Source organism: Eleutherodactylus coqui, chromosome 13, assembly GCF_035609145.1.
Source record: "Eleutherodactylus coqui strain aEleCoq1 chromosome 13, aEleCoq1.hap1, whole genome shotgun sequence".
NCBI classification, from domain to species: Eukaryota; Metazoa; Chordata; class Amphibia; order Anura; family Eleutherodactylidae; genus Eleutherodactylus; species Eleutherodactylus coqui.
Genome location: NC_089849.1, coordinates 33408423 through 33422836, shown reverse-complemented (window position 1 = coordinate 33422836; position 14414 = coordinate 33408423). Strand labels below are relative to the sequence as shown.

General features: G+C 49.4%; 1 protein-coding gene across 6 annotated transcripts in view; it reads left to right on the top strand.

Moving 5' to 3' along the window:
* The first annotated feature begins 1762 nt into the window (after positions 1-1762).
* Positions 1763-14414, top strand: part of ZNF281 (zinc finger protein 281) — a 38429-nt gene continuing 25777 nt past the window's right edge. For 3 of the 6 annotated variants that reach the window (XM_066587539.1, XM_066587536.1, XM_066587537.1), the window contains exons 1-2: positions 1763-2370; positions 12495-12605. In XM_066587539.1, the coding sequence (XP_066443636.1) occupies positions 2038-2370; positions 12495-12605 (444 nt within the window). In that variant the 5' untranslated portion in view covers positions 1763-2037. The remainder of the gene's footprint in view (positions 2371-12494; positions 12606-14414) is intronic. The other 3 variants (XM_066587541.1, XM_066587538.1, XM_066587540.1) reach the window with 1 other exon arrangement.

The following is a 14414-nucleotide window of genomic DNA, read 5'->3' as shown; positions in this document are numbered from 1 at the left end:
CTGAGAGTTCTGAACTTCATTTGAAGTTGGAAAAGGTGAAGAATAGCAACAATCCCAAAATAGATAAATGACAGTTTACCTAAGGAAGCTTCACCGGAGCGTATGAGGATCTGCGCGCGCCTGGGCACTTTTGCGGAATGAATGATGCTTTTTTGCGTGCAGATCGGCGTATTTTACTGTACTTTTTGCACACGCAAAGGCATGTTCATTTGCGAGCGGCAAACAAAGACACATAGATGGAAATGGCTTAGGCCTCATGTCCACGGGGAAAAGAACAATTAAAATCCACAGCGGATCACCCGCACGCGGATCCGCGCCCCATAGGGATGCCTTGACCACCAGCGGGTAGATAAATACCCGCGTATGGTCAATAAAAGTGAATTTAAAAAAATCTGGAGCATGAAAAAAAATGGACATGCTCCATTTTCGTGCGGGTCTCCCGCGGGCTTCTATTGAAGCCTATGGAAGCCGTCCGGATCCACAGGAGACCTAAAATCAGAATATACTCACCTGCTCCGGATCTTCCCTTCTTCGCGGTTTGATCTTCTCTCCGTCGCGGCCGGATCTTTTTTCTTCGGGCCGGCGCATGCGCGCGGCACGCAGCTGGCATGCCGTGCACATCCGCCGGGCTGAAGAAAGAAGATCCGGCCGCGACAGAGAGAAGATCAAGCCGCGAAGAAGGGAAGATCCGGAGCGTGCGGAGAGGTAATTGTTATTTTCAGCGCTCATGTCCGCGGGGCAGGAGGGACCCGCTACAGATTCTCCATGGAGAATCCGTAGCGGGCCTGATTTTCCCCGCAACCATGAGGGCTATTAGTCTGAGTGAGTCCCAGGTGTGTTCTTTTTCCTGCATAGTTACGTATTGCTTCACGCATCTCCTTGCGTAATGCGCACACATTTGTGAATCCCCCTTGACCTCTATGGGGGCTTTGGTGCACAAATATGCAGAATAGACCACGTTCTATTTTCTGTATTTTTGCGCGACGCTTCGGCGTGACGCGCCACATATGACGAGACGGTGGTAGGTGGAGAGGCCATTTCACGCTATCTTCTGCTGTGATACAGCGTAAGATAGCGTGAACGGACGGCTTCCATTGACTGCAATGGAAGCCGTCAGCGCGTACACCCGTGGCAAATAGAGCATGCCGCGGGTGAGAACGGGAGATTTCACGGTGCAGAATTCCACGGTGGAATTCCGCACCGTGAACTGTGAGCTATTAGGTTCAATAGAACCTAATAGCTGTGGGCAACGCAGCGGCTTTCCACGAATTACGCGTCGGAAATCCGTCCGTGGGAAGGAGGCCTAAATGTCAATTTGCCGGTCTAGTCATCCGTAAGATGGGCGTAATACGCCAGTGTGAATGTGGCCCAATGCAAACAGCACGTAAATATAATGTACGGTTCTTGATATCAATGGCCCTGCAGTTTCCTGAAAACCTAAATATGTTATAGAAATTGGTTGTGGACTCTCTTCTCTGTTTTTTCACTCCTCCACCTAAAAACCAGCATCTTCCAACCAGAACCGAACCGCGCTGTATCACGCGGCAGACAACTGTGTCCCTTTAAATAAAGCCATTCACAAGAAAATACAAGGCGCACGCGCACATACATCTACAACTACACAGCATGCGCAACGATTCATCGTGAGGCGCGTGCGCAATGGAGCCCCACATAGCCACAGGACATGCGTAGCAGGCGTCGTGGAGTAAAGCGCATGCGCGTTGAGAAGCCTTCTGGGTCCTGCGCAAGCGCGGTGGGATGCCTTCGGCCCCACGCGCCTGCGCAGTACGACTCTCTAACCGCTTCTATTGTGGAGCTTTCGGGCGTCGTGTTTCTTCAGTAGGCCGGCGGTCAATGACTGTATTGTTTCCCGCCGAGAGCCCCCGGCGATCGGTAACGGGCCCGATGGAAGGAGGAAAGGCGAATCTGTGAGGATGTGCGGGCGTGTGAAGACCTAGAGTCGGCTCCCGGCCCGGTCCGTTACCTCAGCAGCCCCCCGCTCCTCTCAGCTCCTGCGCTTCACCTTCACGACCAGCCATGGAGCCGACGTTCCCGCCCAGCATGCTCATGTTCAGCCACCTCCCGCCGGTCGCCACCTTCGCCCGGTTGGGCTCCGAACTGCTGACTCCTCCTCCGCCGCCGCCACCACCGTCTCTTCTACCGGCACCGGGGGACATGATCCTGAAGAAAGAGCCGGGCTCCCCGCCTCCTCACCCGGCGGACTTCCTGCAGAGCCTGACGGGCATCAAACAGGAGAAGATGGGCGAGCACGAGCAGTACCAGCAGTACTACGGGGACAGGCCGGCCGAGATCCTGGAGGTGACGGTGGGGAGCCCCGGCCTCATCCCGGACCTGGGCCTCAACCGAGAGGTGAGCTGTGGTGGCCTTGTGTGGCCTTGTCCCCCCCCCCCCCCCTCTGCAGACCATGTCCCCCCCCCCCAGGCCAGACCAGTAGACCCCCTCTGCAGACTAGTATACCCCCTTTCTCACCAGTACCCCCCAGTCCAGAACCCCCCCTCCCTCTGCAGACCAGTACCCCCCAGTCCAGACCAGTACCCCCTCCCTTTGCAGACCAGTACCCCCCAGTCCAGACCAGTACCCCCCTCCCTCTGCAGACCAGTACCCCCCCCCCCCCTTCCTTTCTCACCAGCTCACCCCCTCAGTCTGTTTGTAAACACAAAAACGGAGGGAGATGGCTGCTCCCAGTGAACAATGGCTTCCGGACGAGTCATGTGACGCGGTCCGCAGCGCCTGCTATTTTTTTTCGTGTTTCCGACCAACGTGCGCTCGCTTAAGGGTAAGGATCGCACAGCATTTCCGGATCAAAAACGCAATCGGCAGCCGACGCGGCGCACACGGCCGGGGCGGATTCCGCTGACCCTGCACAGGGCACTCGCCTGTATGGCGGAGGCTCGCGGTCGGTCGCGCGTAGTACGGATTTTGTATTCTTTTGTCTGTATTTACCGCGCGGTCGCTGAGCAGTGAGGCCGGTAAACGTAGCTGATCGTGTGAATTGCATTTGGGCCGCAGATTGGACGACTCCATCGATGTCCGTGCGGGCCGTCGGCGCGGATTCCACGGCAAAATAGAGCATGCTGCCATTTTTATTTTTTCTTGCGCTCGGGGAATGCGCAATTTGTATCTGCAAGTGCGAAGGGAAAGCGCGTGCCTTTCGGTCCCCGCGGTTTACCAGTTGTGGGAGACCGCCCTCACCCGGCAACCTCTACAAGGCACCAATCAGGTGAGCGGGAAGCGGGCGCATCACCTGACCAGTGGCGGTTGCCGAGCGAGGGCTGCGCTGCAATGCAGGTCTGACTGCGAGATGAGATGCGGCTCAAAGTCAGATGATCCGGTTTTGGCTTTTTTGCCACGGAGAATCTGCCGCATTTCCGCTATGACTGAACACGCGTTCGTACGGCAGAATGTTTGGCGTGAGCTCCGCCTCTACAAGCATGCGGGTTTAGTGCTGACCGCGGGCAAAATCCGCACGCAGAATCCGGTCACATTTCCGTACAGATTGCCGCCAAGAAGTAGTGACCTGTTGCCCCACGCTGTAACACGTCCGTATTCTGGACATGGATTTTGCCCGTTGGCGAGGCTTAGTCCCCATACAGATCCGAGGCAGAAAGACATAGATTTGGGCGCAGTTTTAAGAGGCGGAACTCATGTGGAAACTTCTGCGCTGTGAGCGTATCCTAAAGGTATGGGCGTACGGTGGAATTCGGCGTGGAAAAATTCCACGTAAACTTCCTATTTTAAAATCCACGATCTGCGTCCGGAATTTGCCCTGCAATTGGGTAAAATCCGTGTGCGGAGCTTCGGCGCGGAAAATCTTTTTCTGTATCAAGAAGTGCCTTGTCGCTACTTTTAAGTTCCTGCTTTGAAATCCTGCGTGCGGTTTTTGCCCATTGACAGGGAAAATTCTGCATGCGGATCTGCGCCAAAAAAAATGCAGATCTCAGCACGAATTTTTGAAACTGTTTGGAGGTGAAATTTTTCCACCGTAAACTCCGATGTTTCTGCGTCCGTTCACAGGTTGAGGATTTTGGTGCAGATCCGCGCTAAAAACCGCGTCGAAATCTCCACCAGTTAGATTTTGCCATGGCTTTGCAGCAGATTTTACCCCGTTAATGGCCTGCGCCAAAGACCACTCTAACTCCACACAAACGGTGCAGATTTTGCTGTAGATTTGGCGCCAAAATTGAAACGCACTTTCTGCTGCAGAAAATCTGTACCAACTCCACTATATGTGACCGTAGTAAATCCGGGAGCCCAGCAAGTGACTCATCAGCGAGCGAATGCCATCCGTGCTTCCTGCGACATCTGTTTACACGCAGCCATAACTTGCATCTTGTCATTTTCCCGTCCCAGCTGTAAATGGTTTGCGAACGATTAAATAATCGCCTTTTACACGGGCTGCTAGCAAACTGCGTAAATTGAACGGCGAGGATAAGCCAACACATTTCCATTCGGTCGTTGCTCGCGTTTACACCAAACCGTTAGCGTTCATTTTACACGATTCTACGATGAATGATAATGGTTCCGTGTAGAAGGGCTACAAGCAACGTCCGGTTGTCTAAGGGGTGGAATTTGCTGCAGCGTAACCACAGCGGACATTCTGCAGTGCAAATTCTATGTCGAAAGTCGCACCTTTTAGGCCTCTCCCCCCCCCCCCCCGCAGATGGCTTGTACAACGACTAGTGCTGCCTCTTCAGTGCTGCGCTAAACGCTATCCAACGCTCCCATTCACTTCAATGCATGCCATCGCTGCTGAGACCACAGTAAACGCAGCGTCAAGAGCGCTGTGTGAGGGAGGCCTAAGGCTGGGTTCCCACAGGACGGGGATCTCGCGGCTTGGTCGCACCGAAAAGATGCAACATTTCTGCGGGAGAGCCACAGCCGGCGTTTTGTTGCGGCTTTTTCTCTCCATATAGAGGAGTGAGGCCGCAACGAAAAAAAGTAAATTCTGTGCCGCGTTGCCGGTTGCCACAACAGATTGGCCGCGCCGTGTGAGTGAGATTTTTGCTAAATCTCGTCTAAATGGCTGGCTAATCCCGGGATTAGGAACCTCGGGCGGATTTGCTACACGGAATTTCCCAGGCAAATCCGTCCCGTGTGAACCCAGCCTTAGACCTCATGTCCACGGGCAAAAGATTATTTTAAATCCGCAGCGGATCACCCGCATGTGGATCCGCATCCCATAGGGATGCATTGACCACCCGCGGGTAGATAAATACCCGCGGATGGTCAATAAAAGTGATTTTTTTTTTTTTTAAATGGAGCTTGAAAAAATCCGGACCATGCTCCATTTTCGTGCAGGTCTCCCGCGGGGACGGCCCCCGCAGGCTTCTATTGCAGCCTGTGGAAGCCGTCCGGATCCGCGGGAGACCAAAATCAGAATTTACTCGCCTGCTCCGGATCTTCCCTTTGCCGCAGCTTCATCTTCTCTCCGTCGCGGCCGGAGCTTTTTTCTTCGGGGCGGCGCATGCGTGCGGCATGCAACCGACGTGCCGTGCACATCCGCCGGGCTGAAGAAAGAAGATCCGGCCGCGACGGAGAGAAGATGAAGCCGTGAAGAAGGGGAGATCCGGAGCGGGTGAGAAGTGAGTTTATTCTTATTTTCAGCGCTCATGTCCGCGGGGCAGGAGGGACCCGCTACAGATTCTACATGGAGAATCCGTAGCGGGCCTGATTTTCCCCGTGGACATGAGGCCTTAGTGTGGACTTTGATGCAGATCTTGTGCAGAATTTCCCCCTCGTTGGAAGCAGTGGAGTCTGCACCTTGACATACTGCGGAACCAAAATCTACTCTGCAGGTCAATTTCCACAGCAGATTTTTCTGTAGCGTGTGGATGAGATCTTGAAAATCGCATCCGCTTTGCCGCTACTATAGATATTGCAGATTTTCCTTGCGGGGAGGGGGGGGGGGGGGGCAGACAGTAAATCCACCCGTGTGAATATGGCCTTTTACTTCAAAGTGTTTTTTTTCTTCTTTTCCCCTTCAAATTGCCCAAATGCTAAGTGCCAATGGTGCTTCATTAAAGATCCCCACTTTTCGCAGTTTTCCCTTTTCCGTACATTGAGCGCTTCCTTTGCTCCGTATTGTAGCAGTTTACTACAATGAAGGGATGGTTACTTTGGAACCCCTTGACATCTGCGCTAATAGAGCGTTCCAACGGCCAATCCTCCCCTCCGAGCGCTCTCCGTGTATTAAGGACGGCACTTCAACTCATTATAGCCAATTAGACGATACACATGGTCTGCGTGACAAAACTCCCAGCATGCCCTATTATGGTTTAATTCACGAACCGGACATGCAAGATCCACTGCTGCCTGCGGTACGGGACGATACGGACCTGTGTCTGATGCGGGTCGCACCCGGAATCTCGGGCACTTATTGCTCTTATCCATCCTAATGCGGCCTAAGGGTATCTGTTTCCTGCTCCATTATAGGAACGGTCACATGGATCAGTCTTATGACACAGCCCGATGGCGCCCGTTGACTATTATGGGGTCCCTTCGGTTTCTGTATGGTATTTTATAGGGCTAAATGGCACCTTGTGCAGCGCTATTTCATCCTTACCGTAATTCGGCACTAGAGGTTTTGAACAAACCCTTACTGCTTATGGGAAAACAGTGGTGTCAATGGAGGCCCTCAGAGGAGTTAAGGCAGCAGTCGGTAAAAGGCTTATTCCTCTAAAAGCATTTATCACTTATTCCACACTATCGGTATGCTGGGCCCCCTCTGGCCCACCCCTCTAATTGGATTCCCGGCACTCCACTGCTTTTGTTCTGCTTTTGTTCTGCATGTTCCTGGTCCCAGTTTGTCTTCACTTCTGGGTGTATACAGCTGGCAATGAAGTAATCAACACCAGGGTCATGTGACTACTGCTGGTATTAGCCGCACTGGTCATGTGACTACTGCTGGTATTAGCCGCACTGGTCATGTGACTACTGCTGGTATTAGCCGCACTGGTCATGTGACCTAGCATCAGAACATCTTCACTCAGCATGCAGAAACGAAGCCAAGTGGTGACTGCGCACATGTGAAACGCAAATGGTGGGTAAGATGAGTATACGTCCCATGCAGCAGTTTTTATACGTGTTCATCTCCGTACGATCTTTCCACTGGATCCCTCTAAGGCTACAGGACGTAAAGTCTCAGTCCGTGGTGCTAAAGCTGCTTGTAACATCCGACCAACTTGAGATTTCTGTGACTCGTTGCCGTCACGATCGGTTACGGGTCACAGTGCAACGCCATTTAGAATCGTTACACGTGATGTCGCTGTGTGACACTGCGATGTTTGTGTTGCACAATGCGTTAAATGCTGTGCAGCCCTGGCCTAAAAGGCAAAATCCAAGCCCACCCCGTAGCCCATACTCATTTCTCATAGGTTATAGTCAGCAGCATTTCGGCCCCATGTGAGCCCTCAGAGGATTAACAATGGTCCTGCAAGGCCAAAACGTTGCTGTCTGTAATGTCTCATTTACACGGGCCTAGAGTTGTCTAAACGACTACTCGAGCGCAGACATCACCGCTAAGGTCATTAGCGCTCACGCGGAGCATTTACACAGTCGGACCTTACTGCTGGATTGCTGCCTTCTTGGGCAGAGTTAACACTGAACCACAAGCCAGCGGTCCAGCGATGGTTTTTATGTTGACTGAAAGTAGTCCTAAGCTCTTGCTCACGACCTGAAGGTTGTGGGTTCAATCCCCTTGTGGTTCAGGTAGCCGGTTCAAGGTTGACTCATCCTTCCGAAGTTAGTAAAATGAGTACCCAGCTTGGTAGGGGCTAAACGATAACCGGGTAAGGCAATGGCAAACCACCCCACAAAAATAGTATGCCAAGAAAACGTCACGATATGACATCACCCTAGGAACTGGTCACGTCCCGTGTAAATGGCCCTTGCTTTATGGCGACTCCGTGGTGCCTTGGATTTCTTTATGTTACTATTGCAGACTGTCTCCCAGGATAACCCCTTTATATGCTTTTGGTGGAATAAGTGTCCATCTGCTGGGCTCCTACTGATTGGAGCTGTGGCGTACATTGCCCGCTCCGGATCTTCTCTCCGTCGCGGACGGATCTTTTTTCTTCGGGCCGGCGCATGTGCGGGGCACGCCACCGACGTGCCCTGCGCATCCGCTGGGCCGAAGAAAGAAGATCCGGCCGCGACGCAGAGAAGATGAAGTTGCGGCGAAGGGAAGATTCGGAGCGGGCGAGAGGTAAGTTTATTCTTATTTTTATGCTTCATGTCCGCGGGGCAGGAGGGACCCGCTACGGATTCTCCATGGAGAATCCGTAGCGGGCCTGATTTTCCCCGTGGACATGAGGCCTTAGACTACTTCCTTAATGTTGGCACCACGTCGGCTACGCGTCAATCCAGTGGAACAGACTGTCACTATCAAAATACTAACGACCGCCTGTCTGTGAGTGATGAGTGACTGTGAGTCACAAGTGATCAGTGATTGGAGCTCTGAGCTCTGCCCCTGATCACATCACAGTGACATCATCACAGGTTCTTCATCCCTGTGCACTGAATGAGGGATTATGGGCGGACTACACCCCTGTGTGGAGACTCCAATAAATGACACCTCAAAAATGTACACATACATAGCTGGCGGTGAATATTGACCAACAAGCATTGAAGCATAGCCCTTCACCACTATCTTCACATAGCCTGACATCTCAAGTGCTAATGCCGCCAACCCCAGTCAGCCTTCATCTAATCGTCAACCGTTGTACGGTGTTGAAACAAACCGTCGCTGTCGTGCAAACATGTCACCACAGAGGGTTCAACGCCGCCGTGAAGCTAATGCAGCTTACACGACACAGCGACAAGCCACGATTTCACCTCAGCGAGCAGCTGAAGTTTGTAAATCTTGTATGTACTAGTAGAGCCCTTTAGTATAAGAAACAATGGTTTGTCTTATCACATTACTTAATTCCCTTAGAACCCAGGGGTGTATGCCATCAGGACAAGTTTTTTATTTTTATTTATTTATTTATTTTTTTTAAAAGCGGCTCTGCGCTTCTTTCTAGGTTAAGGGCTGTTTAAACAGACTGATTATTGTACAAAATTAGTTCAAATCAGCAAATTTGCACGATAATCGTCACGTCTAAATGCACAGCCATCATGCAGAAAATCATTGCTGGATAGCTCATGCAGTCGTTTAGATGACTTGTCCTGTTTGAATGTAGTATTAAACGAGTGACATTTAGGCCGGCTTCACACTGGCGATAGGCTGTTTTGCGTTGCGAGAGTGAGTGGAAACACGTGAAAATGAAAACAATGATTTTCAATGGTTTCATTTTAATTTGCGATGCCTTCACTGCACACTCGCAGCATTAAGAAAAAGCAACTCTATCGCCCATTGTTTTCAATGGGGCTGGCCTCATTGAAAACATAGGCAGTACATCGCGCTCCCCTGACAAGGCTGAAAGCAATGGGTTGCAGACAAGCACTGCAGTGATGATTTTCAGGGAAGGGCTTGAAATATAAGCCCTTCCCTTAAAATCAGACCTAGCTGTAAAGAAAAGTTTAAAAAAAAGTAACTTACCTAGAAGAGCCGTCCGACTCTTCCCTCCGGCCTCGGCAGACGTCTTCTGGAGGCTAGGGATTGAATAATCCCCGCCCCCAGAAAGCGCTGCCCCTGATTGGTTATAGCGCTCAGCCTATCAGGGGCAGCACTTTCTGGGGGCAGGGATTTTTCAGTCCCCGGCCTCCAGAAGACGTCTGCTGTGGGGATGAAGGAATCTCCCACAGCTGTTTTAGGGGAGCACGATGTACTGCCTATGTTTTCAATGGGGCCAGCGCTAACATGCGTTTTCTGAACGCAGGTTTGAGAGTGGCCTTAGTGGAGAATTAACTTTATCATTCTGCAACTTATCTGACATTTCCTTTTCTTCTGTGAATACACTGGTGAAAAAAACTGTTTAATAGATTTGCTTTCTCCTCTCCATCCTCTACATATTTTCGTACATTACTCATTAAAGGGCCAACACTTTCAGTATTAATCTTTTTACTATTTGTATTATTGCATAGTTTAGGGTTAGTTTTACTCTTTGCCCCTTCACATCTTTATTGAGCCATATTGTTTTCCCTTATTCCTATTTTCTTTATTCCCGTAATGTATGAACCAATCACAATAATTAAGAGGTTTTTTTAAACATTTCCCCTTTATTGTCTGCACTCTTATTTGAGGACATTGTCCCAGTCCATGAGGTTAAAGGTGCCTCTAAGCTGAAGGGCCCATTTACACAGAATGATTGATTATTGTGCAAAATTCATTCAAAAGAACAAGTTTGCGAGATGATTTTAGCATCTAAATGCAAAAAAATCATTAAATAGTCAGTGACTTTCAGCAGCATAAAAATCGTTTGCTTCTTGCTGTATATGAACACTTAGCGCTTCACATAGACTATGAATGTGAAGCACTAAGCAAGAAGCCATAGTCAGCGAGGATCTGCCAGTCTAAACGCTCTGCATGCGTGCTAACAACTAGCTGTGACATCGCCACTCGTGCAGTCGTTTAGACGAGCAGATTGTCCTGTCTAAATGCACCCTTGAAGGGGTTTTGTCTTTGGGAAGAAAAAAAAAATTGATACTTGCCTATTCCTCCACCGTTGGTCTTCTTACCGCATCTTCTCCCGATCTTCTCTTGTCTCCTGCAGTCCCCAGGGTCACCTAACCTCCAGCCGGCCGATTCTTCCGATGACGAAGCGTCCATTCACAGGCAGTCTCCTGCCTGCAGGTTAATGTACGCTACGTTACTAGATGACATAGCGTTCACAGCCTGGCAGGGAGTGCCGAGCTGTTGCCGAGACTGCGCAGGCACGCTCTCTCTCTCTGCAATAGTATATAAACTCTCGCGTGCAGTCTCGGTAATGGCTCGGCATTCCTTGCCAGGCAGGGAACATGACATCACTAGTGACGTAACCTTCACTGACCTGCCGGAAGAAGAGTGCAGAGCATGGATGCTCCAGAAGAGGAGGAACTGTGCGGCTTGCGGTGATGTGACCCAGTGGACTAGAAAATGCGGTAAGAAGACTGCCTGGGGAGGAGTCTGTGTGTGTGTGTATGTATATGTATATGTGTGTGTATATATATATATATATATATATATATAAATTTATTAACCCCTAACACTGCGTTTCATGTACAGGTAATACCAGTCTTCACATTGACATTCAGTTGTACCTCACACACACGGCACGTGAAATGCATGCACTATCTTGGCCTGTTACGCTTGCACCCAAGATAGTGTATGGGGATTGTCGGCCCGCAGCAAGTACGCAATTCATTGTGTGCTCCCACGCAAAAAAAATGCTGGTGCGAGAGACCCCTTACAATCGTTCTACCCCTCAATCTCACAAGAATTGTTCTAATTAAATGTACTAAACGAGCTCTGATTGACATGCTATTATTGTTTATTGGTGCTCTTTACTAGGCAGGAAATCTACATTTGATGTGGTCTCCATTTTTTTTTTTTTTTTTTAGTGTAAATGTCATTTATATGAACGTGCTCTGATTCTAAACGCTAGCATTACCGCCTCTCAGGTCTTGGCTTGGTTATTCCCCGTCTTTCAGACCTCAGCTAGATGTCCCTAAGCTCTACTTCTAAACTAAAACTAGTTTGTCCTGGTGGCTTGTAGTCCGCGCATGCTAGGAGTAGTCTGTAGCGTGTGATAAAGACCGTGCTGGCATCACTTTCTTTGTTTACGATTAGCATTGACGCTGGGAAAGCTCCTGAAATACGTGTTAAACATGTTCGTAGGACTCCGTATTCAGACAGGTGCCTAAAATGCATCTGGTCGGTATACTGCAAAGGTGTGGAATAGTGTAATAATTACCCTATTGCATCACGCCATTTCCGGTTACAAAATGTGTACCTTTATAAACAGAGTAGCCCATCCATGACGTTCAATTTAAGCTTTGCCAACAATGTCACTGAGACATTCATCACGGGCATCCGATGAGCTTTTCAATACCTGCTCATGACCTATTTGTTAAAGGGATGCTATTTTAGCCTATGGCTGACGGACACATTAAAGTGTACGTGAGTTTTCAACAAGTTTACCCAAATATCCCAGGTTTGCACCCTGCTTCATATGTGTAAGTTCTGACTTTCAGGTGGCCATCTCCATTTTTCTGTTGCTCTTCTGTTTGCAATCCACTTTTAGGGAGGGGGGTTTGTAGCAAGCCTAGAATTCTGCCAGTAGTTCACTATCCTGATTTCCTTGTCCTTTCTGTGCTGCATTGCGCTATTTGGTTCAGTCAGCAAGGAGACTAACTGAATGTCTGCCCCTCTGCTCTCCTAGTATGATCAGGCATTCTGGCCAAATGGTTAGTGTATGTACACACACCCACCGATCACAAAGTTATCCCTGTCTTGTGGATAGCGGGATAACTTCATAACTTGACACAACCCCTTTGAATGCGTCATTCTGCTAAATACATTTAAGATGGCTCTCTCTCTCTCGGTTGGCCAACAGTTATTCCTCGTGAATCCGTTATATGCGTCTACAAGCAAGTTCTCGACTGACCATCTAATGTCTATGGAGGTGTTGAATTTCAAAATGCCCGATCCTTTGATCTCACAGGAGGTAAGCCATCGTCAGAGGCTTGTGTGGGGGGAAAGGAGGGTCTGAAGGATCACGTTCAACCCCTGGGACCCCATTTTTTGAAGCATTTGTTTCTGAGCCAAGCTCATTAGTCGATTTCGGAGGAATGGGAAATGTATAAAGGACAGATGCGATGTAGTATTCCATCATGATCATTTACTCCAGAGTTTGAATTGGCCTGTGTAAAGTCTGTGTAGATGAGCGCCGATCTCATTGATTGGCGCTCTTCTATTGGAGCAAATTGCACCATGTAAAGGGATCCTAATGTTAATGTAATGATAATGTTGGTATTTGGTATAACGGTAGTCGTATCTGAACAGTTAACTCTTGGGTGGAATGAAGTTTTAAAAAATTGGGCAGGACATGATTTCTGGGTCTTAAAAGGGGTTGTGTTACAAGTAAAAAATTTTTAGGTGTGGACAACTGCTGGAAATCAGGTAATCACTACAGCCAATCAAAGGCCTTCTCACAGCCGAACGTGTGGTGTCAGCGCTCACATCCTGGACACCATGATGTTAGGGGTTCAGGATGGTGACGCTGCGGCCTCTGGCCACAATGGTCACATGACTTGCGGCAGCCGGTCAACTGCATTCTAAAGGGACAGACAGGCGATTCTGCTTCCCTTTTTAACTCGTGCCCAGCTGTTGAAAATTGGCTTATAACGAGACAACCCCTTTTGGTGCCTACCTTTACCAGCTGTCAGACGTAGAATCCTTCGTTCAACTGCTGCTCCCGCTGTCTCCCCCCCCATACATACAAATATTCGCCTTGGCTGAACGTTTGTGCATTTAGGAAGCTAAACTGTAGCCAGGCGGCTCATCTCCTGGGGAACAAGAGTTGTGTTGAAATTCAACATCCCCCGATCCATCTTTCTGCCCCTGTACACATTGGAGAGTAGTCCAGCTCCTCAAGCATTGGTGGGTTTGAACGACTGGAGAGTCTGGAGGGCTTTTACTGATCCCTGTCCTAGGGCTATAGGCAAGCGGATGTTTTGCTAATGGTACCTGCCCAACTGCCATACTTGATATACACCTGGTCCTCCTTATAAGATACTATAGTGGGGGATTTCCATTGCATTGGACACTTTTTGTTTTGAGCTCATTGCATAGATTAGGGATGCCTCCACCTCCAACTGAATGGTTCTTGCTTACGTATGAAATGTGTGACTAGAATACAAGTCATTCTGGGAACAGTCGGTGTGAGGACCTGTACATCTCTGTATGCCTGGAGGCTCATGTGAATTCACAAGTCAGGTGTTGTCTGATCTTCTTGTTTGTTGATGCTAATTAGTAGCCTCCATTCTGTGCAGTAAATCCATATGTATGAGATTGGGCACCAGCGACCTCATGGAGGCAGCCATTTTGTGAGCTGACCAAATATTCATCAGGATCCAGCTCCCTCATTCATTAGGAGCGGGTGACACCCACCGAGGCATTCTTTACCACCACTTCAGTATGGGGAGCAGATGCCTGGTCATTGTCTGCCTTTCTTAAAGGTATTAGAGCCCTGAGCTCCACTATTGTATTGCTGATTGTCTGCTGTATGTGGAGTCAGCTAGTTAGGATTACAATATATAAAGGCTGTCCATAGAGGGCTTGTTTCCTTTTACTGAACGCCCTCAGATATGCGCCATTGTCAGGCCTTCACGTCTGTGTCAATGCAATGAGATGGATACTTTTTGTAGAAAATCCATGTAACGTGGTGGGTCGTTTTGTAGGTGACCGCTATGGGCACGGAATAGGTGCACTATGATGGACTTAAATGGCCACCAAGGCCGCCTTGTGCAGCTAT